Below are 24,774 nucleotides of genomic sequence, written 5' to 3'. Positions count from 1 at the left end.
TCCGACAGGAGCGGACTTTGGAGAAACTTTTTGAAAGCGTTGGCAGGGCGGCCTGAGCCCCAGGGAGCCGAGAGGGCTAGTGGGACCCAGAGTGGCCTGGGGTCACTGTTCAGTGCTGTGAATATGGTGCTGTGTTTCCTTAAGCATTTTTTTCATATTCTTATTAAATTCTAAGGATGATCTGGGTTGGGAGAGACCTTTGTAGGTCTCTAACCCAATCAGCCTCTAAAAACAGTTAACTTCAAAGCTGCGTTGGGCTGCTCAGCGCCGTGCACAGCTGGGCTTCGAAGGTCCCCAAGGATGGAGATGTGGGTACCTGCTCTGACCCTGCCCCAGGGCTGCACTGCTCCTGTGGGGAAGAATTTTCTCCTTACGTCCAGTCGGCCTTCCCCTCGGGGCAACTTGAGCCTCTTGCCCCTCATCTTCCACTGAGAAGAGTCATCGTACCCCTCACGGCCCCATCCACCCTGCGGAGCTGGGGATGCTGTGCAGTTCTGTCCCCACAGAGTTCAGGTACTGGGGCAAACTCATAAGGTCTGGAAACTCCAGATCTCCCAAAATGTTGAGGTGCCAAGAGCAGGAGTCAAAGCAGCACATCTGTCTTCTCAGGTGCAATTTTGGGTAGAGTACTGGCACCTAAACAGGTGAGAACAATGCTGGAATAATCCAATTTCTGGTTAGTATCTCTGAGGTCTTGAAATGATTGTGCTGGCCACGTGGCCGGAGTTCTTCGAGACCACAGAGGGACGCTGGCAATGAGCCAGGCTCACTCCTGGTGTTGCAGTTTGTGGAAGTGGTGCTGGTGCCAACAGGTGGGATGACCTTGAAGGTAAGGACATAGCGCGCCCAACAGCAGCTCAGCACTCAGAAGAGCTGGGCAGAGAGGGGCTGAACCACCCCACAGCAGGCACCGTGACTATGCCGCGTTGAGGACGGGAGCTCCTTTGCCCTGTTTGTAGCGAGGCAGTGAAGGTTTGCGTCCTCCTGCAGCCGGGGCAAGGAGCAGGCAGAGCAGGGCACATGCATCCAGTGGCAGCGCTGCCCTCGCCGTGCGTGTGCTGTGCGGTGACCTGGGCGTGCACAGCACAGTGCTCCCCGTCTGCACGTGTGGGACGTGCACAGCAGTGTGAACACGGACACGTGCCGGGGCTGCTTACAGGGAACATCTGCTGCTGTCCCAAGGGTGCTGAGCCTGCAGGAAATCTGACAAACTCTATGAAGTTTCCATGCTCATCCAAGATTTCCAGATCTTTCCTTTCTGGGAAAAGAAAGACTCGTCCAGAAAAACCTGAAGAGCCGCGTGGTGTGGCTGGAAGCACCACGGTACCCGGCAGCATCACAGAGGTTTCCCGGGTGACTGCTGCATCTCCTCCCTGCCGCCGGAGCTGCCACTGTGCCATGACGGCCCCCAGGGAGAGCAGCCTCTTCCCTCCCCATCCTCACCATGTCCCCGGGTAAGTTCTGAAGTTCATCCAAAAAGTCTGGCCATTTCCAACGCAAATACCTCTGGTTGGGATAGGATACCACTTGTGGTTCATGATTTTTTTAAAGACACTGATAAAAGTGCCATCTAACAGTGCAGCGAGGAGACGTGGCTCCAGGGGGAAAACAGCACCTTATGGCAGGTGTAATTAAAGACCATGACACAGGGCATTGAGGGGAACTTCAAAACTATTTTTTTCCCCCTTTTTTCCATTTATTCTAAGCTGCCAAATGTTTCCAGAGCTTCTGCGTTTTGGTTCCAAACTGAAATAATTTTTGCACCAAGGATGTCTGAAGATCTTTGAATAAATATTTGCATGAACATGATTATGTCGTCGATGAATTGGGTAGAGCACAGTCCTCTGAAGTCTGTGGCTGTGGGTAATTGTGATCTGGCTGATATGTAGCTGAGTTTTTCTTCAAAAAAAGCTTTCTGCAAAGTCCTCTGAAGGCCTTTGAAAGGAACAAAGCCATGGTTGGTGAGAGGTGGGTTCCCCATGAACGAGCTACTGGTTGAAACACAAACACTGAAGGCAGAAATATGAGGACAAGCTTTGTGGTGAAGCAGAGGTGGTGCGTGGGGTCCCCTGGTGATCTGCCCTGGTGTGTGTGGTCCCCCGCACACGTGGGTGACCTGGAAAGGGCTGGACGGCCACCGAAACAGAGCAGGCAGCTGTTGGTACAAAGTCACTTGGGTCAGCGAAGTCTGAGGGCACCTTGGGAGCCCTCCCTGGGCAGGAGCCGGTGGCAGAAGAGGCAGCGAAACAGCACAGAGGGAACCAGCCCGAGTCCCGCATGGCCATGGGCAAGAGGGGAGGCTGAACCCGAGCTGCAGATGAAGGCTGGAGCGTGTGTTTCCTTCCTCAGCAGTTGTCTGGTAGCGAAGATGAAATTGGTCCTTCCCATTACAGCAAGGTGCAGGATTTTCCCATTCCTGACCTCTGTGCCTTCAGAGCTTACCTAAGCGCTGGGGTTGGGTTTTTCCCTTACTCTTGCACTGCTGCAGTTGTCCAAACGGTGTGCGTGCTGCTGTGAGCTGTCACCCTGCGTGCTGACAGCAGCAAGGAGGGAGCTGTGCTGGGCTTGCACCTCCCTTTTGGAGCCAAAAGCCTCAAAATCCTCACTAGCTCCCTCCTGCCTAAGAACAACCCTTGCAAGAGGCAGATTTGAGCCCTAATACCAACACTGCAGCTGCACTGCTCCTCTCGGGCTGCTGCTTCAGCTGCAGAAGGCAGGAGGAGGCACCAGCTCCTGCTGCTTGAGGCTTCCTTCCTCCCGTGCCCAGGGTCCTGCCGGGCTGGGTGTCTGCACGCAAGGAGGAGCTGCCTGCTGGGCATCGCTGCAGCCCAGTTCTGCTGCCGATGTCGCAGCCTGCAGATGTTGGGAGGTGCCCGCAGGAGGAGGAGGAGGAGGAGGAAGCTGACTCGTTGCAGCACCTCTCCAGCTGTCCCACGTGTGGGGCCTGCCCATGCTGGTGAATCCCCAGCACGACGCAGGCATCCAAACCGCTCCGGCACCAGGCAGCAGTCACCCCCGCAGTGCTCGGAGGCGTTGGGAAGTGAAACGCAATGTTAGAACGGTTTGGCAAGGACTTGGCACGGGGAGAAGGTGAAGCTCCACGTTGTGGGCCTGTCCTGGGAATGGCCCTGCCTGTCCCGGCGGAGCTGGGAGCGGTGCAGAGCGGTGCAGGGCCGGGCACGGGGCCAGGGCTGCTCCCTGTTCTGTGACGCAGCCCTGGGAGCAGGCACTGAAGGTAGGATTGAGCAAGAGAAAGGGAAATTGGGCACAGCCTCCAGAAAGCCACTGACTTGCTGCTTGCGAAGGGGTTTTAAGATCAATGGCTGCAACGGTGAACTACAGAAACGAGGGATTTCTCTGGTTTCTTAATGAGAATACCACGAAGAGAAAGTCAAACAGCCTGCAGGAGTCCTGATCTCTTCACAAAGCACCACAGCTTCTATCAGCAGCTCTTGTGATTCACTTACGTGGCAGATCCATTCCCCGTAAACCCAGACTGACTCGCCTGAGCTCCTCGGATTACCTCGCTTTTAATTGCTTATGAATTGAATCCTTTCTCAGCCCTACCATTATTTTGTTCATGATCAAAATCCCTTCAGCTGGCCTGTAATTATTTAGGCTGTGTCATTTTTTTCTCCCGCTCAGCTTTATCGTCCCTGCGTAGTTCCTCTGTGTTGCAAGACCCATTGAAAATCAATGGGAAGGGGCCACCAAGCTCCTCCAGCAGCTGCCGGTAAAAGAACCTGCATGCAAAATAGGACAACTTGCCAAGTGCAAATGCATTGCTCTGCTGGCTGTTGTTTAAAGTATTTGGAAGGGAAAGTACTTACTCAACATCTTATGATCCTCATGCATCATCTGCCTTTATCCCCAAATACACAGCGGGATCATTGATCGAGTATTTCTGTCTATACGTTGTGACTGGCAGCTCTACCTTCTGCGCTGATGGAATAATGTCGCTGTTGGGAAACTTGGTGCTGGGAAGAGCTGGAGTTTGTGGCCTGTGTGGTGGCCTTGGGGACGGAGCCAGAGTTGGGCCAGGCCCCTTGTCCCCAGAACCACTGCAAAGTCACCTGAGGGAAGGAAGGGAAAGGAAGGGAAGGAGCAGTGCAGGTTGCTTTGGGTCGTGAGCCCATCCTGCTCCTCGCTATGAGGGCTCAGAGGTTACAAGTCACAATTCTCAGTTCTGCAGTTTGTGCTGAACAAGGGGCACTGGGAAATGCCCAGGCACAAACGTGCGGGTCAGGTGTCCCTGTGCCCACTGATGCGGTGCTGCGTGCCTGGCCCTGCTCTGCCCGGTGCACGGCGGCTCTCACGCCAATCCTCCAGCACAGGCCGCGACAGTGACTGCTCTGTTTCGGTTTCCTCCCCAGCTATGAGGGCTTTGTCCCTCAGTACAACTATCAGTTTGGAGAAACCTACGGCAAAACCACTTACCGTCTGCTGACGGACCCCCACGTCCGTAAGAGCCCTCGCTCCGTGCTGGCGCCGCTGTGCAAGCAAAGATTCATCGAGGACTTCAGCGGGACGCAGGGCGGCCTCCAGCCCTACCTCCCCGGGCACCCAGGTGAGCGGCCTCTCATCTGCACCAGAATGAGCGCAGGTTTGGTCACGGTGCAGCTGGTGCCTGTCCACCATGGGATCTGGGGGAAGGGGAAGTTTTCCACAGAGCCCCCGTAGGCCTGGTGTAGGGGCAGCTGGAGAGCAACACCAGCGTGAAGCTGAAGCATGGCCTCAGCAGAGGGGCAACACTGGGCTTCTGGCGTTGGCATCTGGTGGAGCAGGGAGAATCGTAGACCCCTGATTATCTTCAGTTAGATGAAGAGAAATGATTTTATGGTATTTATGAACTTGCCACCCAACTCCTTATTCCAAAGACTGTAGGCCCCTCTCTTTCTGGCTCTTTGGGGAAGATTGGCTCGTAGCACTCCTGCCTCAGCTCTGCAAGAGGGCTCGTGTCTGCCCCCTCCTTTCCGTGTCCCCTTCTGTTAACCAGCCCCATCGCTTCCATCGGCTGCTTTGAGATGTGCTCACGGAGATTCCCAACACCGGGAATTTGCAGGAACCTCCTACCCAGCCCCTCTGAGCAGGGTGCCTGATGCCAGCTGAACAGGCCCCAAGTGACAGCCATGCTCTGGTCCATATCGGCCCCTCTCAGGGCCTTGCCCGTTCATCATGTATTGTGCTGTGAGCCTCGGCCGTAGCTGTTGTGGGGCCCTGTTCAGCAAGAGCAGCTCCGTGCAAGGTCTACGTGTGCCTGGACAGGATCTGGGCCCTGCTTCCCCGGAGGCAGCCCCACTGAAGTGACGTTTCCTGCTTCACGCTGGGAATCGCGCCACGTAGCTTCTTGCAAGCTTTTGGTGTTTCTGCTCTTCCCAGCCGTGTTTTGCAGGATCCAGGTCTGCACCACGCAGGTGTCGCTCACAGGCTTTGTTCCTGGATGTTTCCATTTGCATTTCCTTGGACTAAAATGTAGTTTGAATGGACCCAACTAACCAGTTGGCCTGGTTGCTCTCCATCATTATCCTGTCTTTGTTATTGTCCTCCCCTCGCCAGCCTTTACGTCACCCACAAACGTTTGCAGCCGGGAGCTTGCCTCTGCTTCTCGCTGGTGAAATGCTGAAGAACCTGGCCCCAAGAAGCACCTTGTGCTGATAACTCTTCCTCCTGCTGTAGGGCTGTCCAACCCTCAAATCCTTCATTGCAAACTTCCACGAGTACTGTGTGGCATTCTTTAAGCACAACATTTCACCCAACCGAGGTCAAAGAGCTCCCAGCAGTGCTGCATCTGTGGGTTTGCCCTTAGTGAACTCAGAGCCTGAAGGCTGTTTCTCAAGGTCTATTTTTGATAAAATCCTGTTGATGGGCACAAAGTACGTTGCTGGTTCCTCTCAGCTGAGTCCTGTGTTGGATATTTCCTGGAAGTGAGGCTGCACTCGGCTGACGGGGATGTGAACCATGGAGCTGCAGGGTGGCTGTGGCCATGGTGAGGGGTTATGGCACAGGCTGATAACAAAGAGCTAGTAAGGATTTCTCAAGTACAAAATGACTTAATTTTTTTCCTTTGATGGAATAACTGGTTTGTTGGATGAAAAAAGTGTAGGTACAATATTTTCATTAATAATGTAAGAAATATAAAGACAAACCTGCTTTAAAATTTGCACAATAGATCGAAAAATCAATTCCATCAAGGATTTATTTTTAGTCTGTTGCTAGCCTGGGCAGCACTTGATAGTACTGTTATATAGAGAGTGTGCATATGTATATAAAATTTTATGAAGTTATATACCATATATATGCTTTATAACAAGATTAGAAGCAGATTGCAAACCCAAGCACCAGTCAAAAGCCTTACACCTGTGCAGAAAGGGGCAAAATCTGCTCCTTGCTAAGAGCTGGGACCGGCGGCTTCCCACGGGGGCCTCTGCAGCCGCAGCCAGCGCTGGCCGAGCGTCTCTGCGGGCTTTGCAGATGTCCCCGGAACAGGGCAGTGGTGGTCAGAGGGCTGAGAGGAATGACCTATAGGAACAAAAATGGAAAGAATTTGGTTTGTTTAAAAACAAACAAACAAAAGTCAGGCATAGTAGCAGTTTTCCAATTAGGAAGAGGTTGTTGTGGGGTGTAAGAGCAATCATCACGAAGGAGGGAGAAAGAGGCATGGCACTGAGCAAAGCGTGCTACGCAGCGCTGGGGCTGGAGGTGTCTGACAGGCCGGGGGAGCCACGTCACGGGATATTTTTAAGGGAAAGCCAGACAAAAGCTGCCAACTCGGCCATCCCTGGTTCATCGCGCAGACGCTCAGCACACAGTGGCCGTGGGATTTTTTCCAGCCAGCGTCAGCAGCCCCGTCCTGGCCGAGCAGCCCCGATGCCAGTGCAGGAATTCCTTGTCGGGCACGGGGGCTGTTAGGGGTGCACGGGCACAGTGAAGGATGTGGGCTTTTTTCCTTGCTATTTATAGCTTGGCTGGTGATATTTTGCAGCTTGGGCATGGTCTAGATCAAACATTAAACAACTGAACCGATCCTTGCGTAGTCTGTGCGCAGCAGTTTGTCGGCTGGGGCTGATGGGTTTGTGCGTTGGAGCCTGGGATGCTTTGGGTCCCCGTTCCCCTCCCCTGCTCCAGAGGAGCTGGTTGGGGCCAAGGGCAGGCGCTATGGCGATGCCCTGGCCTCTCCTTCCCCACGCTCTGGCTCTGCCCCGCAGGGTACTTTCGCCACGAGAGAGCTGGGGCCATGACGAACTTTCCTGAACCGGTGTTTGGACCAAAGCCTCCCCCGCCAGGGCCGGCAGAGGAGCAGCTGCTGCTGACGCACGTGGATCCTATGCCCTCTCACGGCCCCAGCGAGCGTGCCCTAAGCGTGCAGCTGGAATACGGGTACCCACCGAGGGTGGCATGCTGTCCTGCCGTGCCGTGGAGGCCGTCGGAGGGGCAGGAGTGGCGATTACCTGAGCTGACCACATCTCGTGGGCTCGGCAGCACGCCGGCAGGACTCAGGCAGGTGAGCGGCTCTGGGGGGGTGGGAGGCATGGGGAGGGCTGGGGGGGCTCGGGCTTGCTGTGCTAGGAGGACAGGGAGCCGACAGGGAGCACACATAGCAGGGATGGTGACGACCAAACGTTGAAATTGTTGGGAAATATCAAACTTGCAAGAGCATTTCTAGCAGTAGCAAATCTACATCATCGTGAAATTGTTGTAATGGATAATTACTCCTAATCACAAAGGCTTAATTTCTCACTCATGTGCATTTTAGCTTCAAATCCCAGTTGTCAGATCTTGTGCCACGCAAACCAGCCCTCCTGCACTGGGCTCGTGGACCTCCTCCCGCAGAGCAGTGCGCGCTCAGGGCACCTTTGGCCAGTGCCATCTTCCTGATCCCCTGCCTTCCCCAGCTCACCCAAATTTCCTACCTTCATTCCTCTCTTTGAAACACGGGCATTAGGATTTGACTTAATTACTCTGGGACAACGGGTTTGGTCCCCTTCCTGCTGCTGGAGCAGGAGATGCTATTTGTCATGGGGCAGTCAGCCAGGGCTGCGCAAATCCCCTGAGGGCAGAGATTAGAGATTTGACGTATCAAAGTCAAAAGCTGCCTCGGATATAAAGCCCGAGAAGGTTCCTCCCAGTGCCTTGCTCTGAGAGGCAGCCCGAGGAACAGGTTTCCAAAGGAGCTCAGCCCCGAAAGCCCCCCTTGGTCTCCCGTGGGTATTTTGCAAACCCTGCGCACGCGGAGCGCGCCTGGTAATTTGGCAGCAGCAGAAATTCTCGCAGTAGCTCTTAGTGGAAAGCCAGGGAGCAATGGAAATGGCAGCTGTGATTACTGGGTTCTGGCAGCGATTTAAGTACTAGAGTCAAAGGAGGAAGCAGGTTTTACTGGTGTTTATTTTATTTCTGCTTTTATTTTGAGCCTGTAAAAATCGAAGGTGTGACTCTGCCAGGAGTGACTGAAGCTGCGGATGTAGAGAGAAATGGTCGGCTACCAAAGCTGGATGTACCGAATGTGATCCAGCAGAAAGTCATTTCAGGTAAAAGAGAGGGCGGCTGTGTGCAGCACGAGTCCCCGGCAGGAGGAATCGCATCGCCTTTAGCCCCTGTGGGAAACAGGAGCTGCGTTGGCCACTTGTCCCCATGTGTCTGAACGCTTCAGGGTGGAAAATGCCCCCACTCCCCTGCTCCTCTCAGCACAAAGGTGTTTCTTTGGGACGTGCAGGACGTGGGCTCTGCGCTCTCTGCAGCAGCCTGACCGGTGTCTGCTACCCCCGAGGTAGTGATTTCTCTCCTAGAAGCGTAAGAGGCTTTCCTGAATAACCAAAGCAACGAATAGTGTTGCACTGCACCTCACAAAGGTACAGCGCTCTTTCTGACAAGGCGTTGTGCTCCCTAACTTCTCACGGACCACAGCGACTACCATGAACGCATGGCGAAATATTTCAGACGGGGCGAAAGAGGGAAGGCCAAGCACTGCTAGTCTAGGATGCGGTAGGCAAAAACTTCTCTCTCCAAAGCACTCCCCTGAAAAGAGGGAATTCTGGCTTCTTTTAGGTTGCACTTCTCTCTCCACTTCACCTCATTTTAACATTTTATGTAGTTTCTCTTTTATAACTGGTGAAAAATTGTTGGATAGGAAGGGTAAATGAGGAAGAGAGGTTGGAGACCTGGTTGTTAGTCCTTGCATATGTATGAAACTGGGTGAGAACATGGCAGCGCTGCTGTTTTAAAGAAAAGACTGCAAGAAAATGAAATGTTTTCATTTCATGAAGATCCCTGAATGGTTTAGCCCATTGAGTTTTCCCAGGGGATCATAACAATGACTGTCTCAGAATAAATCTTACGTCCAATTTAAATGGATGAATTTAAGTGAAATTCTTCCTTCCTATACTCTGCCAAGATTTTATATTTGTCCTAGCTTCTTCCACTTCCAGCGTGATGGATACTTACACGATTATGTATGTTCTCTCGTCTTCATCCAAAGGGTACACCGGATACATACCCCGCTTCACCTGGTTTACTGGTGTTAACTACTTGCAGGGCGTGAAGGAAGCCATGGCTGAATTTGACAGACATCAGGTAGATTGCATGCACAAACCTTGTTTCAATGATATAATGTTGGTCTTGAGTCATCTGCAGCACCACAAGCAGTTGCATTTGCTGTAGCAGTATTTGAGCTGGGGTTATAAGTACAACCAAAATAAAACGCTATTAGGTAACACGTTGAAAAAGTCATGAGCAATTAAATTCTGTAACTTAATGTCCCAAGGAAACAAGGGAGGATAAATGAGTTCATAAAAGGATTAAGCAAATCTATTGAGGGTTGGTTTAAGGGTGGCTATTAAAAATGCTGCTCTGGGTGCACAAATGCAGGATCCAGCTATCTGCACTCCCCTTATGCAATATATCCTCTGGTACCTGGCTGGCAGTGCTGGACGGCTTCCTGGGTTTCTTGGATGGATATTCCTCCCTTTCAAGTGTTGTAGAGATTTTTCCTTTACTAACGGAACTTGTCTTAAAAGGATTTAGATCTTGTCATTTTCTGTGTCCGTCCCAAAAAGCGGAGAAATATCCCTATTGAAAAAAAAATCTCCTATTTTGCCCCCTTGCTGTAAGATACCCCCCCTACAAAGCCATATGACCCTCCTACATGGGAAAACGAGATCCCTCCCACCCCAATTAGCAGATTGCATCCAAAGCCACACGTTTCTTCCTGCTACCAGAATGGTGCAAGAGCCCTGGGATGCTGCAGCACTGATGGGCGAGTGCCGGTGAGCACTGATGGGCTCGGTGACAGCTCCTTTTAAAAGCAGGCTGCAAAATTTTTCACCCTTTCTGGTGACCAGGATTCACTGTGGTGCCTTTGTCCCAGAGTGCGGGGGTCAGATGGAGGAAGAAGTCCAAGCCCGAAGGATCCCCTGGCTGGGCTCTGTGGGGACAGCAGTGGGGCTGTCAGGATCAGGATGCTCGGTAGCATCCTGATGCTTTGGCTGAAATGTGTTTCCTTATCCTTTCCGTCTGCAGTTAATATAAATAGAAATAAAGCAAAGAGAACAAAAAGCAGACGTTATCAAAACTGAAAGTGCTGCTTGCAAATCCCTTCTGCCCTGATTTTTTTAAGAAATATGTGCCAGTGAAGGAGGTGGATGGTGTTTCTCCATTGCAGGAGCCAGAAAAATTCAGGCTTGCAGAGGTTTTTTGCAGTGCAGGAGGCACTGAAGGAATGAATGTAAGCACACCAAAAAAAAAATCACACCACATTTCTATCTAAGATGGCTTCTGCCTTCAAGCCACTAATCTTCTGCCCTAAATCTCTGTTGCCCTAGGTTACGTGCTAGGATGCGCCACGGATCGTTTCTTACTGGCTGCATCGGGCAAAATAATGTAATCCTCTCGCTTCAGCGCTGCTCTGGGGAGGCAGGAGGATTGCACCGCTGCAATCTGTATGGTCACAGAAGGGTTCGATGGCCCCAGCCGCTCACGTGGCTCCGTGAACCCTCCCTTTACCACCGAGCAGGGTCCACGCTAACGAGGGCAGCGGGGCTTTAGCGAGAGCTTTTGGGGCTTTGTCACCCCAGGGATGTGAGACCCGCGCTGTCCTTCGGCGCAGCGTTAGCACGGTCTGACCTCTGGGGCAGGTGACGGAGCCGGAGGAAGATTTCACTCTCCCTTCAGTTAACGCGCCCTAAGCCTTCCTCTTCCTCCTAGGCTGGGAATTACGGGCTAATCGCCGTCAGTGGGACGCACGGAAAAACAAAACCAGTTCAGGGGGGGTCACACCAAAACACCGATGTGCAGTGGTAGCAGAGGAGCGGACGAGGCACATCCCACTGCAGCAGGCACTGCTGGCTCTCGGTGCATCAGCTCTATGAGCAGAATGCATTCGGGACTTGCGGCCCAAGCCCAGATGTGATGGCCGCAGCGATCCTCAGCACCAGGAGCTGCTCTGGGTGGGTGGTGGGGGTGTACTGGCAGGTCCGGGGCAGTAGAGGGGCTCCTGCCAGCACCAGTGGAAAGAGAACTTGATAGAGGGAAGCTGCAATGTAGCTTTAAAGTAGAAGAAAAGGGAACTGGTAAGAGAATTGCTTCTCATTATCTCAAGTATTTCCTTTAATAAGGAGTCAAAGCACACGACTTGGGTAGCAGTGGTTTACAACTCATGGTGCCGGGTTTTGTTTTCCAGTTCCTGCAGAGACACCCGATTCACAGCTTTGGCAAGAGATTTCCCCAAACTTACTGGCCTAACAACAGAATTTACACGGGTGCTGGACTGATACCTTCCTACACGGGCTTCGTACCACGTAAGTTCATCAGCTGAATGAAAATGAAAGTCACTAATTACCATCGTTAAGCAGTGCTGTTGATAGCTGCAGTGTCATAGTAGAGACCTGGAATGTTCCACAGGGGAAGTAAACGTGCCGGGCTGGTGGAGCCGTGCCCTCAGCTGTCCCCCCGCAGCAGCACCCGCAGGGGGCTCCCACGGCTGTGTGGCAGCTTCTTCATCAAGGAAGTGATTCTGTTCCCAAAAAGCTTGCAGGGTGCTTAAAAAAAGCAAAAGGTAGATGATGCAAAGGGGTGGAGACTGCACCAAAAGAAGCTGTGAATTGGCAGGAGCCATCGCAGGTGGTGGTGGCCCCGTTCTGGCTGCCAGGCTTTGGGGGTACCAAAAAGGAGAGGTGTGAAGGGCGGCGTGGGGTCTGGGGTCTGCCCCCGAACCACGACGAGCGGCGTTCAGTTGCTGAGCTAGCAACCAGAGTGCCAAAGGGACAAATACGAGGAGTTGTATTCTAACGGGAGGTTCCAGCGGGACTAAATGCTTAAGCACTGCTGATCCAGTTATCAGTGTGAGGGCTGCCCAAGCACCCGATGGCCTGGAACTGAATCCCACAGCTGCCTCCTGGCCCCTCCAACAGGGCCCTGGGGACAAGCGGATGCCGCCTGCAGGGCTGTGCGCACACCCTCACCGCGCGTTACACGCTGTACACGGGAAAAGAGGAAAAAATACTTACTGCTCCTCTTGGCTTCTGCCTCCACCCCCTGCTCTGGGAAAGGGGAGGTCGAGCACAGCAGCTGCTGTCCCCAGCGCAGGGCACCTACCTGTCCCTGTCCCTGTCCCCATCCAAGCGCGGGGCTCTCGAGGCACTGCGCTGGTGTTTCCAGATGATCTCTTCCTCCGCACAGGGCTAGCGGGTAGGGCTGTGCTCACGCTGGAGGCCCTCAGGTTAGAGCCCCCCGGAGCAAGGCTTCTACAAGCCCCCAAGCAAACCAGACTCCGTGTTGGTACTGCCCGGGCGGTTTGTCCTCTGCCAACATCAGAAACGAGGGGAACAGCCACAGCCCTGCAGGAGCAGGGCCACCACTGCCTGGAGGGCTTTGGGGGAAAACCCCGAGGCCAGGGAATGCGTAAGCACCAACTGCTGTAAGCGTTACCTCATGCTTTAAAAATCTTTTGTCATCTTTTCACCTACAACAGCAGTCTCCTGCGTAGGTCTGAAGCCGGCCACCTGGTTCTCGACAGGCTGATTTCCACCCCTGCTCGGGGCCATTTCAAATACTACTCCAGAAGAGAAACTTAGTTTTTAATCCTTAGATTTGCTTTGCTAATAGCATTTTTCTTGACAGACAGTAGTGCTATTTAGTAGCAGGTAGGTTATTCATGGTCACCTCTGAAGTGGGAAAAGGGGCTATACTAACTTCTGAGTATTTTCATAACTTATTGATTTAAAAAAAAAGCCCATCAAGCTCTTTAGCTGCATAAACTGGAGCTCTTCAGCATAATTTGTCTGCAGCAGTAGACGCAGCATGGCTTGCTACAGCTATCTGAAGCCGTGACTCGCCCTGAGCTCCTGAGCTGACTCGCCCTGCTCCAGGCTGGGTTGGTGCTGCTGCCTAGGTGCAGCCTGGGTGAGGGCAGCTCCCTTCCTTCAGAACCACCCACCTGCATCTGAAAGGCAAATTGCAGGCACCATTTTATTAGCCAGGCAGCCCAAGCAAGCTGTAGCTTCCAGCCACCTCCCTCTGAGCCTGCGCTTTCCTTCTGGCCAGAAGAGCTGCCCAGCTCCTGCTGAGACTGCAGCCCAGCCAGCTGACCCCGCACCTGTAATAGGAATCCATGGGCAGGTACCTAAATTTAGACGCAGGCTGGAGCCGGATTTCAGCTTCCATGTTAAGGGTATTCCCCCTCTGCAAGTACACTTCGTTACAAAGCAGCATCAGAGCATTTCTTCAGTAGAGGAGCAAGTAGGACTGTCACCATATCCAGTGACACAAGCAACTGGTGTCCAGGCCAGCAGACAGCAGGGAGAAGCGTGGCCGCCATCAGCGGGAGGGCCAGTGCTCATGCCCCATCCTGCTTTTTTTTTTCCAGACCTCCGTCAGACCTATGCACTTACTTTTGGAAACAGCACCCGAAAAGCTTACCGAAAGGAACAAAGGAGACGAGCCTGTGCACTGTGAAAAATGCTTTAATGGTGCCTGTACAGCATCTGAAGTGACTTTAAGACAGGAAGAGGAACACAACACAGACAAGGAAGTATTGAATGAAAGAGTTCATACAGCTTTAAACAAAATTTACAGGTGTTCATATGCATAGCTTTTACTCTGCCTCTTCCTCAGCCTCCTCCTCAAACTCCCCCTCCTCCTCAGCTGTAGCGTCCTGGTACTGCTGGTACTCAGACACCAGGTCGTTCATGTTGCTCTCAGCCTCTGTGAATTCCATCTCATCCATGCCCTCGCCTGTGTACCAGTGCAGGAAAGCCTTTCGGCGGAACATAGCAGTGAACTGTTCAGAGATGCGTTTGAACAGCTCCTGGATAGCTGTGCTGTTACCAATGAACGTGGCAGACATTTTCAGGCCACGAGGTGGAATGTCACAGACCGCTGTTTTAACGTTATTAGGAATCCATTCAACAAAGTAGCTGCTATTTTTGTTCTGAACGTTCAGCATTTGCTCATCGACCTCTTTCATTGACATACGGCCCCTAAACACAGCAGCTACAGTCAGATAGCGGCCGTGACGTGGGTCGCACGCAGCCATCATGTTCTTTGCATCAAACATCTGCTGCGTTAGCTCTGGTACGGTCAGAGCACGGTATTGCTGGCTCCCACGGCTTGTGAGCGGGGCAAAACCAGGCATGAAAAAGTGCAAACGGGGGAAGGGAACCATGTTGACTGCCAGCTTCCGCAGGTCAGCATTAAGCTGGCCTGGGAAACGCAGGCAGGTGGTAACACCACTCATGGTCGCTGACACTAAATGGTTCAGATCACCGTATGTTGGCGTAGTTAACTTCAGTGTTCTGAAGCATATGTCATAGAGTGCTTCGTTATCAATACAGTATGTTTCATCTGTGTTCTCCACAAGCTGGTGCACCGACAGCGTGGCATTGTAGGGCTCTACTACAGTATCTGAGACTTTAGGGGAAGGTACAACACTGAACGTATTCATAATTCGGTCTGGGTACTCTTCACGAATTTTGCTGATTAGGAGGGTACCCATACCAGAGCCAGTACCACCACCAAGAGAGTGAGTCAGCTGAAAGCCCTGGAGGCAATCACAGCTTTCTGCCTCCTTTCTTACAACATCTAATACGGAATCAACTAATTCAGCACCTTCCGTATAATGGCCCTTTGCCCAGTTGTTTCCTGCTCCGCTCTGACCTGGAAGAGAGCCATTTTCATATTAGATTACGGTCACTGCTTCCTGCTTGCAAGCAAAGCTTAAGAGCATCAGGCTACAGCAACCTCCCACAAAAGCTTTCATTTTATCATGCCTTGAGCTGCGGTTTCACAGAAGCACCTCTAAAATGACTCGGTACACCTACACAGAAAGCATTCAGTGCCTGGCGATGCGTCAACCCTTTCATTTCCCGATATTCCCGAGGAATAATAGGACTCGGAAGACCAACGACCTCTTGTGCCTTCTCGGACCTGCCCTCCCGGCAGCTGCCACCGTGCACCATCCGCAGCCCGCCGGTGACTCCACGCCCGTCACCAAGCGCCAGGATTAACCCCCCCCTCCCGGGGCCGCGCTCGCCTTGGGAGCATGTGCGGCGGGGAAGCCCGCAGTGCAGCGTCCCTGCCCGCCCCACCCCACCCCGAGCCGGTTACACGGCAGGGCCCTCCCCCGCTCCCGGCGCACTCACCGAACACGAAGTTGTCCGGCCTGAAGATCTGCCCGAAGGGCCCGGAGCGCACCGAGTCCATGGTGCCGGGCTCCAGGTCCACCAGGACGGCGCGGGGCACGTACTTGCCACCTGCAAGACAGGGACGAGCCGTGACTGCGGCGCCGGGGGGCGGCCGGGGGGGGATGGGGGGGACGTTGGGCGGCGGCCGGGCCCTACCTGTGGCCTCGTTGTAGTACACGTTGATGCGCTCCAGCTGCAGGTCGCTGTCGCCGTGGTAGGTGCCGGTGGGGTCGATGCCATGCTCGTCGCTGATCACCTCCCAGAACTGCCGGGGAGAATCGCGTCAGGGCCGGCCCCGCCCGCCCGCCGCAGCCCTGCCGCCCGCCGCCGCCTCCCCCCCGGCCCCAGCCGCGGTTCCGGCCCCTGCCCGCACCTTGGCCCCGATCTGGTTGCCGCACTGCCCGGCCTGCAGGTGCACGATCTCCCTCATGATGGCGGCGGCACAGCGCACCCTCGACCAACGCCACTCGTCCCCCAACTGACTGGCTGCGTGAGGCAACCGCCAACCCTTATATAGCAGCGGAGTGCGCGCGCAGCATTCTATTCCCCGCCCGAGCGGCCGTCCGCGGCGGCCATTGGCTGATGATAGCGAGGCTCTGCAAATAGGGAGTCCTGATTGGTCGAGGCGCCGTCACTCAAACCCGCGTTCTTCTTCGTTCCGCCCGTTTGTCTGTTGATTTTACTGTTAGGCAACGGGCTGCCACGAGCTCCCGCCCTGCTCGCCCAGCGCATGCCCCCATTGGCTGAATTGAATGATTGATGTCGGCCGTGATTGGCCGCCGGCCTCAGCGATGAGCTCACGCCATCTGATTGGACGACGACCAAGTGCCCTAGTAACCGTCGCAATGACTCCGCAGCGGGCCCTGGGCGGTGGCTGGCGCAGCCGCCTATTCCCGAAGCCCCCTGCGCACTTTGCGCAGCGTGGGCGGCCGCTCCCCCTCTCCACCGGGGGGGGGGGGGCGGTTGCCGCGGCAACCTCCGCGGGCCGTTCCCGCCGCGGGCCCCGCGCACTCCCCCCCGCCGCCCCCCCCCCCTCGCGGCCGGGCCTCCCTCGCCCCCCGCCCTCCTCAGGCCCCGGGGCGCCGCAGCGGCGCTGTGGGGGCAGGGAGGCGGAGTGCGCAGGCGCGGGCTGCGGCGCCTTTCTAGCACTTTCTGGCGCGCAGCCGCCTGAGGCGGCGGGGGCCGGGCGGGCGTTGTCATGGCAACGGCGCCTCACGCCCGGCGGCGGGAAGGAGCCGGGGGGGGCTCGCTCCGTGAGGGGGCGCCATGGCCGCGGCCCCGCTCCGAGCCCCGCGAGCAGCCGCAGGAAGGGCCGGGCGGCGTGTGGCACGGCCCTGCTGTGTTTCGCGTTCGGTGCGCAGGGTGCCGGCGCACCGGTGGACGTGATAAATAAATCGATGCAGAACCGTGTGGGTTTCCCCACGGCACAGCTGAAATGGCGTCTGAGGAGAGCTGCGTTAGGCGACACCTTTATCCTGAGCTGGCTGTTTGCGGCCCAGCCCTGTCATTAGGCAGCCAAACGTCCCGAGCCGAATAAATGTCTCCCTCACTTACCCTTTCTCTGTCTCATTCTGCGGCGCTGTCGCCTTCCACCGCCCGACTTAGTTAGCACATTCTTGCATGGGCGGTTCATCTGTTGGTCAGGGCTTCTACACAGCATACTTTGACTGTTGTTTTAGCAGAGCCTTTTTATGATTATACACATTCATTAAGGGTGCCAGCAAGGTCTACAAGTCCTAGCATCTCTTCTTGTTTCATAATGGAGCTAGAACTTGAAAGAGGCTCCTAATTGGGTGCTCCAAACCTAGCTAGTCGCAAACTGGTGCCTTGATGTGGGGGTGGATTGAGGCAAAAGCAGCAGTTGACCTCGATTCTTTCTACACAAACAGCACTCTGCGTGTCGTTCAGGTGTTCATATAAGACAGAGCTACATTATGACTTGTATACATATCACGATCTACGCTTGGATAACAATAACCCAACTGTTTCTGTGACAGGGTCAGGTGAGGAGGTGAGCAGGAGAAGAGTATCATGAAGACTTTTGCAGGAGATAAAATAGCCTCTGGTAGTTGGCTTAATGCAAGGGTGTGTGTGAATGATATTTCTGGCATGTAAACAACATACACCCGCAGAGATGCTGGAAGGAGCCCAGGAGCACTTGGAGCAGCCCCAGAAGCACCTGGACAGCCCCCGGAGACCCTGGAGCATCTGGGGTAAGCTGAGAGCAGCTCCGGCAGCCCCGAGAAGCCCTGTGAGAGCCCTCTAGATAGCCCCAGAGGTGCCCAGGCAGGACTAGGAAGACACAGATACTGCTCATCCTCCACATTCAAAGCCAGAAGGTAGGAGGTTTATGTAGTTTACTTAAAGATAGCTGAGTAATGCAAAGGTATTAGGGCCCAGATCCATCCCACATAATTACAGACACTGAATTGAATTGCTCTCTCTGGGCTGCGTTCACACCAGAGCCCGTGGAAGGGGATGGCTCAGCCCGCTCCAGCTCTGAAAAGTCCTCTGACAACACCTCTCTGTGGTCCATAAGGGTGTTTGTAGTAGCCAAATCCAAAATGTCTGTATCTCATTTTACGTACCAAAGGCAGCAAGGATCAGTCTGGACCAGGTTTGCTCAAGATTTCATACGCGTGTGCAATACTCAGTAAAGACTGCTTTTCATCCAGGATGTCATGCCATATCTTCAGAGTAACAAAGAACAAATGCCAGCTTCTTTCTGATTAAAAAGATAGAAGGGAGTTTTATCGTGCCTGTGTTTTGCTGCTTGCAGTGTTCTGCTGTCTAGGAAAGTACATTCAGCACAAATTAAATTATTATCAAGGCCTGCTCAGATCAGCGTTAGCAAGCATCTGTGGTCATGAAGCCCTAGAAAACTCTCCCTAAAAGCAGAGCAGAGGGAGACACTGCAGGGCCAGCAGGAGGTTTGCTGGTACAAGTGCTGCTGTATTTCGTGAAGATACAGGGCTTTTTTTTTTTTTTAATTCCAGCCAGAAAGCAGAGGACTGCGTAGCAGTGCCAAAGATGTATTTCCTCACTTCATTTGAAATGATGAGACTTTGTAGCCTATGCTTCTGCCAGCTTGTGCTTGTGGTTCAGCCCTTGCTGCCTTTAGTGTTGGGGAAGCTGTTCTGTAATGTGTAGAGTGAGAAATGGTTGCCATCCCCAACATCCCCAGTGGTAGCAAAAAATGGAAATACTCTGCTCAGTTATGATGTCCGATATCTGGCTCCTAAATGGTAGCAGGATCATACCCAGCAGAGTAGTGATAATACCCTGTGGGGTAGCTAAAACTTTGCTCCTGTGATTGAGACTTCAGAGGTTTCCCTGGGAGATTCAGCTACCTAAAGATCTATGGACCGGGAAGCATTTCAAATTATACATGCAAAATTTATTTTTGCTATTTCTATTCCAGTCAGTCAGTACTTCTGTTCCTAGCTACATGCAGATCCACAGGAAATGACAATGCCATTTTAAATACTTTTGCATTTTTTAAATTAAAGTAAAATACCATTATTTCTAAGCTCTCTGTGAGGAGGAACACAGCCAAGCTGCCAGGAGTCTCTATGGAGAGCTGCTGGAGCTGCAGACCATCTTAGCCCTGTGACTTCGAGTGCTGTGGCAGCCCAGCAGCAGCTAATTTGTGTTACCAGAAGGTGAGCTGGCAAGTAGTGAGGCACATTTCTGCCAGAACCTTGTCTCAGATAAAGCATTCCTTCAAAGGCAAACCATCTGCACAAAACTGACAATTCAGCAAGGTCTGGGAGAAAAAAAAAATTGCAAATTCTATGGCCCTGCATGAACAAAACGATAAAGCATGTTTCTAAATGTCGTCCGTTTAGTGGACAGTCTGCAGAGAGGAGCCGCTGTGGATTCCCAGGGCAGGGAAGCAGGGGCAGTTGGAAAGCAATCACCACAGAAGGGAACAGCTAGAGCAAGCTAGGGAGAAACATGTCTCCTACATCGTTTCTTCTATTGAAAACATCTGCTTTAAATGGTATTTGATTTCTTTGGAAGCTCTCCTCAAACCTTGCTGCAAGTGACAAGAAAGGAGGCCTTACCTCATTTAGATGCTTCTGAATTTCCCATCTGTAAGTGTGCTGTATGAATTAATGGCTGTAACAGGGACACTAGAAAACATTAGGGGCTGCTATTACCAGGCCAACGTCCCTGGGTTTAATCCAGAAGAAGACATGTTAGTGAAGTTAAAAGTAAGCTGGAATTTGTGTTTCTATTTAATTATATATTAGTTATTTTCTAACTCTTAATTGTTCTTATGAACTTTTTCTGCTGCTTTCAGCATGGAAACATATTTTGCTGTGAATACAGTTGGTTTGAGTAGAGTGGAGAGATACCTTTGTTAACCTTTGAGTAGTGCCTCCCCCTTTTACTGAACCACTGTTGTTTGTGTGTCATGGGGTACTTAGAGATGATCCCTCCACTCAGCCAACCAGCAGGCAATGGCTGTAATTCTTGTTTTTACACTTAACCAGCGAGACAGCAGTCTGTCTCTGAAATAGTGTTCTTGTCTAAACTGAGCCTAGTATCTGGGGTGGGGTTGGGGATGGGGCTGGCAGGAGCCCAAACAGAAATCACAGAACTAATTCTGTCCATGTAGGTAAAAATCTGAAGCTCAGAGTTCAAGAGAGGGGCACTGCAGAATAAATGTGAGTGGAAGCCCTCTTCCCAAACTGAAAAGCTTTCAGTGGTGGCGTTCCAGGTTTATAGTAAAACTGACGTATGGCATGGGTATGGGCGCACATTTGTCATTCTGGTCCTTCTGATTGTTATTTCTAAAGATAAACAATACTTTGTTGTCTAGAAATTACTGCTCTCGAGAGATTCTACCTCAGATGGATCTTCCAAGGAAGCAGCTATTAAAGGTGAGGGGCTACTTCCAGAGACTGGTGAGTGAGAGGTGCAGCTGCAGGATTCCTGACTGAGAGGACTAGGAACAGTTGGCTGGGATCAAACCGCTAGTCCATTCAGGCTAGTATCTTGTCTCTAGTGATCAGCAGCCAAAGAAGAACAGGGCAGACATATTCGGATGTTGGGGTGGTTCCAGCAATTCTTTAGCCATAAGCAAGCATCTTTTTGTTTTATAGCCCCAGTGGATTGTTTTCTTATGAATTTATCTAATCACCTTTTGGAGTCAAATAAACTTGGCATAAGCAACCTCCCGTCATGATGAGCCCCATGGTTTAACCACAAGCTGTGTGGAAGAAGAGCTCCTTCCATTTGGCTTCGTGATTTCTACGGAGCTCCTCAGTTCAGAATAATCCTGTGGGCTTATTACTTCAAAGCTTGCACTTGAGAGTCAAACATTGTCAGTGATTACCATAAAATCAAATGTAATGCTAAAGCATCTTTTACTTGACATAAATATCAGTATTAACTGGCAGTTTATATCTCCTGCACGTTTAAAACCAGTGAACTTTGAACATTGCTCCCGTGTTTTCCTCATTCGGTTACACAGTTTCACTGCTGTACATTGTCCAGAGATAAGCACTGTAAGTATCACCTCCTTTCACTCAGGAGATCTGTTCCTCCAGAGAATTTCCACTGAGAAGTGGTGACTAATTCGATCATGAGGTAGGCATATGGTAACACCCCCTGCTGTGAACAAAAATAAACTTTCCTTCACACAAAAGTTGATTTTATCATTCCTCTTTGTCTCTCCCATCTCCTCTACTTCATTCCCAGTGCAGTCCTCTTCCTATTAGGGCTTATTCATTCTCCTTCTCATTTCCAAGAGACCCTTCATCCGTACTCCATGCTAGTGCCCATCTCCCTGCACAGAAACCTTCTCCCACTGATGCCGCAGTTTCTTAATTCACTGATTAGAACTGCTTTCGCCTCCCACATACAGAGAACCTCCATACTGCAACGAGTCTTTCATCTGTGTCCACATCAGGAGTCTCCTCGTCATGTTTCCAGACAAGCCTGCTTGCTAATTTATTTGATTTGTGGTGGGACCAGCGACTGGCTACAGTGGAGGTTTCCTGACGCTTAAGGCGCTGTCCTGCTAGCCTCCCTCTTGTGACTAATCCTCGTCATTACAACTGAGGGGAACAAGAGCTTACGCTATCAGTGTTTATCTTTCTAAGATCATCCTATTGCAAGAAGACTCTTTAATATCTCATATAGAGGGCGTAGTGGAAGCCAAGTCAAAGACTCCTCATCTGCCTAGTCTCCATGCGTACTGGTACACAGTGGAGAAATTGGCTATGCTACGCTTTAAAAACCTCAGAACACTTGAATTCAAGCATCCACTAGCCTGGGTTTGATAGCATTGTAAAAGGACTTTTATTTTAAGATAGCTGTGGCAAAAATTGGTGTTTTGCTTATCCCAATCTTAATTTGGGCTTGTTCTACTAATAGCGTTTTCATCTACTTCAGTGTGTTCTGAATTAGCTCTTGAAGTAGGAGTGATAGTCCATGAGGTAGGATATAAACATCATATGGCTTTCTACTTCTCTGGAAGATAGTCAGATACATGATCATAGGCATGGCATAAGAAAAAAATGTACAAAGTACTGACCCGTCTCCAAATTCAGCCATCATGAAAGTCATTGTTCAGCTGGATTCACTCCACCAGTGGTCTTGGTTTTCAAGTGATTTCATTACTGGCTGTTAAAAAAGCCACAAACAACTGAAATGAGTGCAAGCACTGCAGTACTTGGTGCTGTACATCGTTTATAGACCTTCTCCTAACCACTGATCTGGAAATCTTCACAGGCAGGACAGTATCTGAAAGAGAGGAAGAGTCACGATCGCTGCTTTAATAATGGGAAGCTGGAGCTCAGCCAGTAGGACAAGTTTTGCAAAGCTCATGCAGCATGCCGTTCTCCCTGACCTTCTCATGACTTGCCAAGATCACCTATGGGTAGGGAGTCCGTCTCTGTGAAATCCTGATGCGTTGGTTCATCCATAGGCACCATACAAGACACATGTATCTCAAAAAGCAGAACTTGGCTACGGCCTTGGATACAGTCAGGTACCGAGAGAGAGGTTAGGACTCCGTTTAGGTTTCTCTCCTACAACCCCAGGGAACGTGGGTTCATCAAAACAGGAAGAAGAGAGCAACTCTGGTCCTGTGGTGGTGGACTTGGTACTGCACAACTGCACTGCAGGCAATAAACCATTATTCATCTCAATCTGTGGGGTAATTCATTGGTACCAAGTGGATGGAATCTGCTGGCGGGGAATCCACGATACTTTGGAAATGATTCAAACTGGAAGAAAGACAAGGAGCTAATATACTCCTACAAGCATGCTGAAGTGAAATTTACACTAATAGTCATCAGGAGGTCAGCTAAGTTACTGTATTTCTGGAGCTAAAGTAGACAAACCTCTTCCTGGTGTTTAATACTTTTGATTTTGTTCTTATTGATACTTGCTGACAGCAGCAGAACTGCAATTGCATGTGAGCAGACATCACCTGCCGGAAGAGCTCTCCCATCACTCGGCCCAGAGTGAGAAGGGAGGGAGCTATGCATAAACATACGGAATTTATGAACAGTTAGAAAATCCTCATTATTAATCATTTCCGCAGTTAAATATCACACTGTAACTAAAGGCTGCAAATGTCTTTGTTTCAAAGTGAGTGAGTAGATCTGGAATCTCCTTTTAAGTAGATTTCTGCTGTCCAGGTAATCTGGGGATTAGTTCTGCAAATTTACGTAGTGCTGAGATGGTGGAGCTGCTTCTGTAGGAAGCTGGGAGAAAGGAGTAGGTTACTTTTATTAGTTTCCATTGTCCCTGTAGGTTCCCAATTTTGCTTTTTTTTTTTTAATTATTCTTTTTATGACTAAACCCCCACCTTAGGGCTTTTAAAATACCAGTCTAGCTCAGTGTCTAACGAATAGATCTGTAAATGTTTTTTTTGTTTGTTTCTTTTTTTTTTATTATTGCCAGGTAGAAAGAGAATGTTATGCACTTGCAATACTGCCCATCTGAAGCCCAGTTCACCTGCTAACCCTGGCTGCTGGGGGCTGCCTGCTGGAATGGGCATAATCATTACAGGAAAACAAATTTGCCTGCCCACGACTAGTACCACAACGGGCAGGCAGTAGGCCTGCAGCTGGACACAGCAGTGGCTGTGTTTGGAAGAGGAGCGGTGGCAAAGGAGGGAGCGGAGCTGCCACATGTGGTGTGGGGACCACTGAGGGGAAGAACTTGAGCCGTCAAAATATTCTTCTTGTGCCTTTGTTAAGAACAGCAGCTTTTAGCTCAAGCGTTTCAGAATCTGCTCCAAATCAAGCAGTTGTGGTTGTCTTCATGTTGCAAAGTCGTAGTTTGATGTCAGCTGGTGGCTGAGGTGTCATGGATTTAATGTGGAAAGTCAGGTCCTCTGTGTGGGCCCTCACTCAGTGCAGGTCCATGGCATCTGTGAGGCAAGAGCGAAATGTCAGGAGGACACGCCGAGCTTCTTGCCTTATTATTCACTTGTTATCTGCATGGAAGTACCAAAGCGTCTGAACAAGAGCTTGGGGAAGTTCCCTGCAGAGTTCTTTCTCTTGGAACCTGTCATCTAGCATTCAAAATCAAGAATGAGCATAATGACTGAGCAGGCCAGAACACCTGCGTTGCTGGTGTTCCTGGCATCTCACCTCCTTATTTCCATTTCTGACAGTGCTACCACGGGATTCTTTCTGGGCAGCTTGCAAATCTCAGCCTGGAATCCCACGGTTGTCCTATGTGCTGACAGGTCACAGAGCTGGAGAGCAGTTTTAAAATTGCATTTCCAGAAACAGGAGGAATGAAGTCGCAGGAATTTCCCCCCGTCACTGTCTACCTCATAACGTCATTTTTTTTTTTCAATGCAGGCCTTTCTGAATCCCTCCTGCCTTATTCAGGCGGTTTGAGCAAAGAACACATCAAAGATGTTGACACATCTCTCATCAGCTAAATACCAGAAGCCAGGTTATCTAAAGTCATTTTCTGCCTGCCTGCCACTGGGAAGAAAGTGCCTTCAGGGGTTCTCGTTGTGTACCCCGAAAGTACACAGCACAACAGCTCTTGAGTAAACAGTGGCAAAATCAGCATCCCCCATCCTGCTCTCTGAAACACTTTGTATTCACAATAAAAACCCTGC

At 51.4% G+C, this 24,774-nt stretch overlaps 2 protein-coding genes and 1 long non-coding RNA gene across 7 annotated transcripts; 2 read left to right on the top strand and 1 right to left on the bottom strand.

Moving 5' to 3' along the window:
• The first annotated feature begins 1 nt into the window (after nucleotide 1).
• Nucleotides 2–14,345, top strand: CIMIP2A (ciliary microtubule inner protein 2A). 2 transcript variants are annotated; one of them, XM_048050689.2, is made up of 8 exons: nucleotides 2–1,454; nucleotides 4,374–4,567; nucleotides 7,206–7,501; nucleotides 8,408–8,525; nucleotides 9,473–9,567; nucleotides 10,610–10,717; nucleotides 11,672–11,789; nucleotides 13,856–14,345. In XM_048050689.2, the coding sequence occupies exons 1-8, from the start codon at nucleotides 1,021–1,023 to the stop codon at nucleotides 13,942–13,944; spliced, it is 1,452 nt and encodes a 483-aa protein (XP_047906646.2). In that variant the 5' UTR covers nucleotides 2–1,020; the 3' UTR covers nucleotides 13,945–14,345. The 2 variants fall into 2 exon arrangements, with proteins under 2 accessions (XP_047906646.2, XP_047906654.2); XM_048050697.2 differs by lacking the exon at nucleotides 10,610–10,717.
• Nucleotides 13,935–16,203, bottom strand: TUBB4B (tubulin beta 4B class IVb). Its single transcript, XM_048050706.2, has 4 exons — nucleotides 16,045–16,203; nucleotides 15,828–15,936; nucleotides 15,630–15,740; nucleotides 13,935–15,144 (listed from the first exon to the last, which is right to left on the bottom strand). The coding sequence occupies exons 1-4, from the start codon at nucleotides 16,099–16,101 to the stop codon at nucleotides 14,084–14,086; spliced, it is 1,338 nt and encodes a 445-aa protein (XP_047906663.1). The 5' UTR covers nucleotides 16,102–16,203; the 3' UTR covers nucleotides 13,935–14,083.
• A 250-nt stretch (nucleotides 16,204–16,453) lies between these two features.
• Nucleotides 16,454–24,693, top strand: LOC125180457 (uncharacterized). 4 transcript variants are annotated; one of them, XR_010826017.1, is made up of 3 exons: nucleotides 16,454–18,010; nucleotides 20,500–20,560; nucleotides 24,506–24,693. It is a non-coding gene; the product is annotated as an uncharacterized lncRNA (long non-coding RNA). The 4 variants fall into 4 exon arrangements; XR_010826018.1 differs by lacking the exon at nucleotides 24,506–24,693 and adding an exon at nucleotides 23,595–23,822; XR_010826020.1 differs by lacking the exon at nucleotides 24,506–24,693 and adding an exon at nucleotides 22,416–23,204.
• The last annotated feature ends 81 nt before the right edge of the window (nucleotides 24,694–24,774 follow it).

Source organism: Anser cygnoides, chromosome 20 (assembly GCF_040182565.1).
Source record: "Anser cygnoides isolate HZ-2024a breed goose chromosome 20, Taihu_goose_T2T_genome, whole genome shotgun sequence".
NCBI classification, from domain to species: Eukaryota; Metazoa; Chordata; class Aves; order Anseriformes; family Anatidae; genus Anser; species Anser cygnoides.
The sequence above is the reverse complement of the archived record's forward strand: the minus strand, read 5'-3'. Positions and strand labels throughout refer to the sequence as shown.

Bases quoted from the DNA above. Each gene is read 5' to 3' on its own strand.
- CIMIP2A (XM_048050689.2), top strand. From the start codon at position 1,021: ATGCATCCAGTGGCAGCGCTGCCCTCGCCGTGCGTGTGCTGTGCGGTG. The intron at 4,568-7,205 runs GTGAGCGGCCTC...TCTGCCCCGCAG, and splicing joins CTACCTCCCCGGGCACCCAG to GGTACTTTCGCCACGAGAGA. The intron at 7,502-8,407 runs GTGAGCGGCTCT...TTTTATTTTGAG, and splicing joins CGCCGGCAGGACTCAGGCAG to CCTGTAAAAATCGAAGGTGT.
- TUBB4B (XM_048050706.2), bottom strand. From the start codon at position 16,101: ATGAGGGAGATCGTGCACCTGCAGGCCGGGCAGTGCGGCAACCAGATC. The intron at 15,741-15,827 runs GTAGGGCCCGGC...CCTGTCTTGCAG, and splicing joins GTACTACAACGAGGCCACAG to GTGGCAAGTACGTGCCCCGC. The intron at 15,145-15,629 runs GTGAGTGCGCCG...GCTCTCTTCCAG, and splicing joins GCCGGACAACTTCGTGTTCG to GTCAGAGCGGAGCAGGAAAC.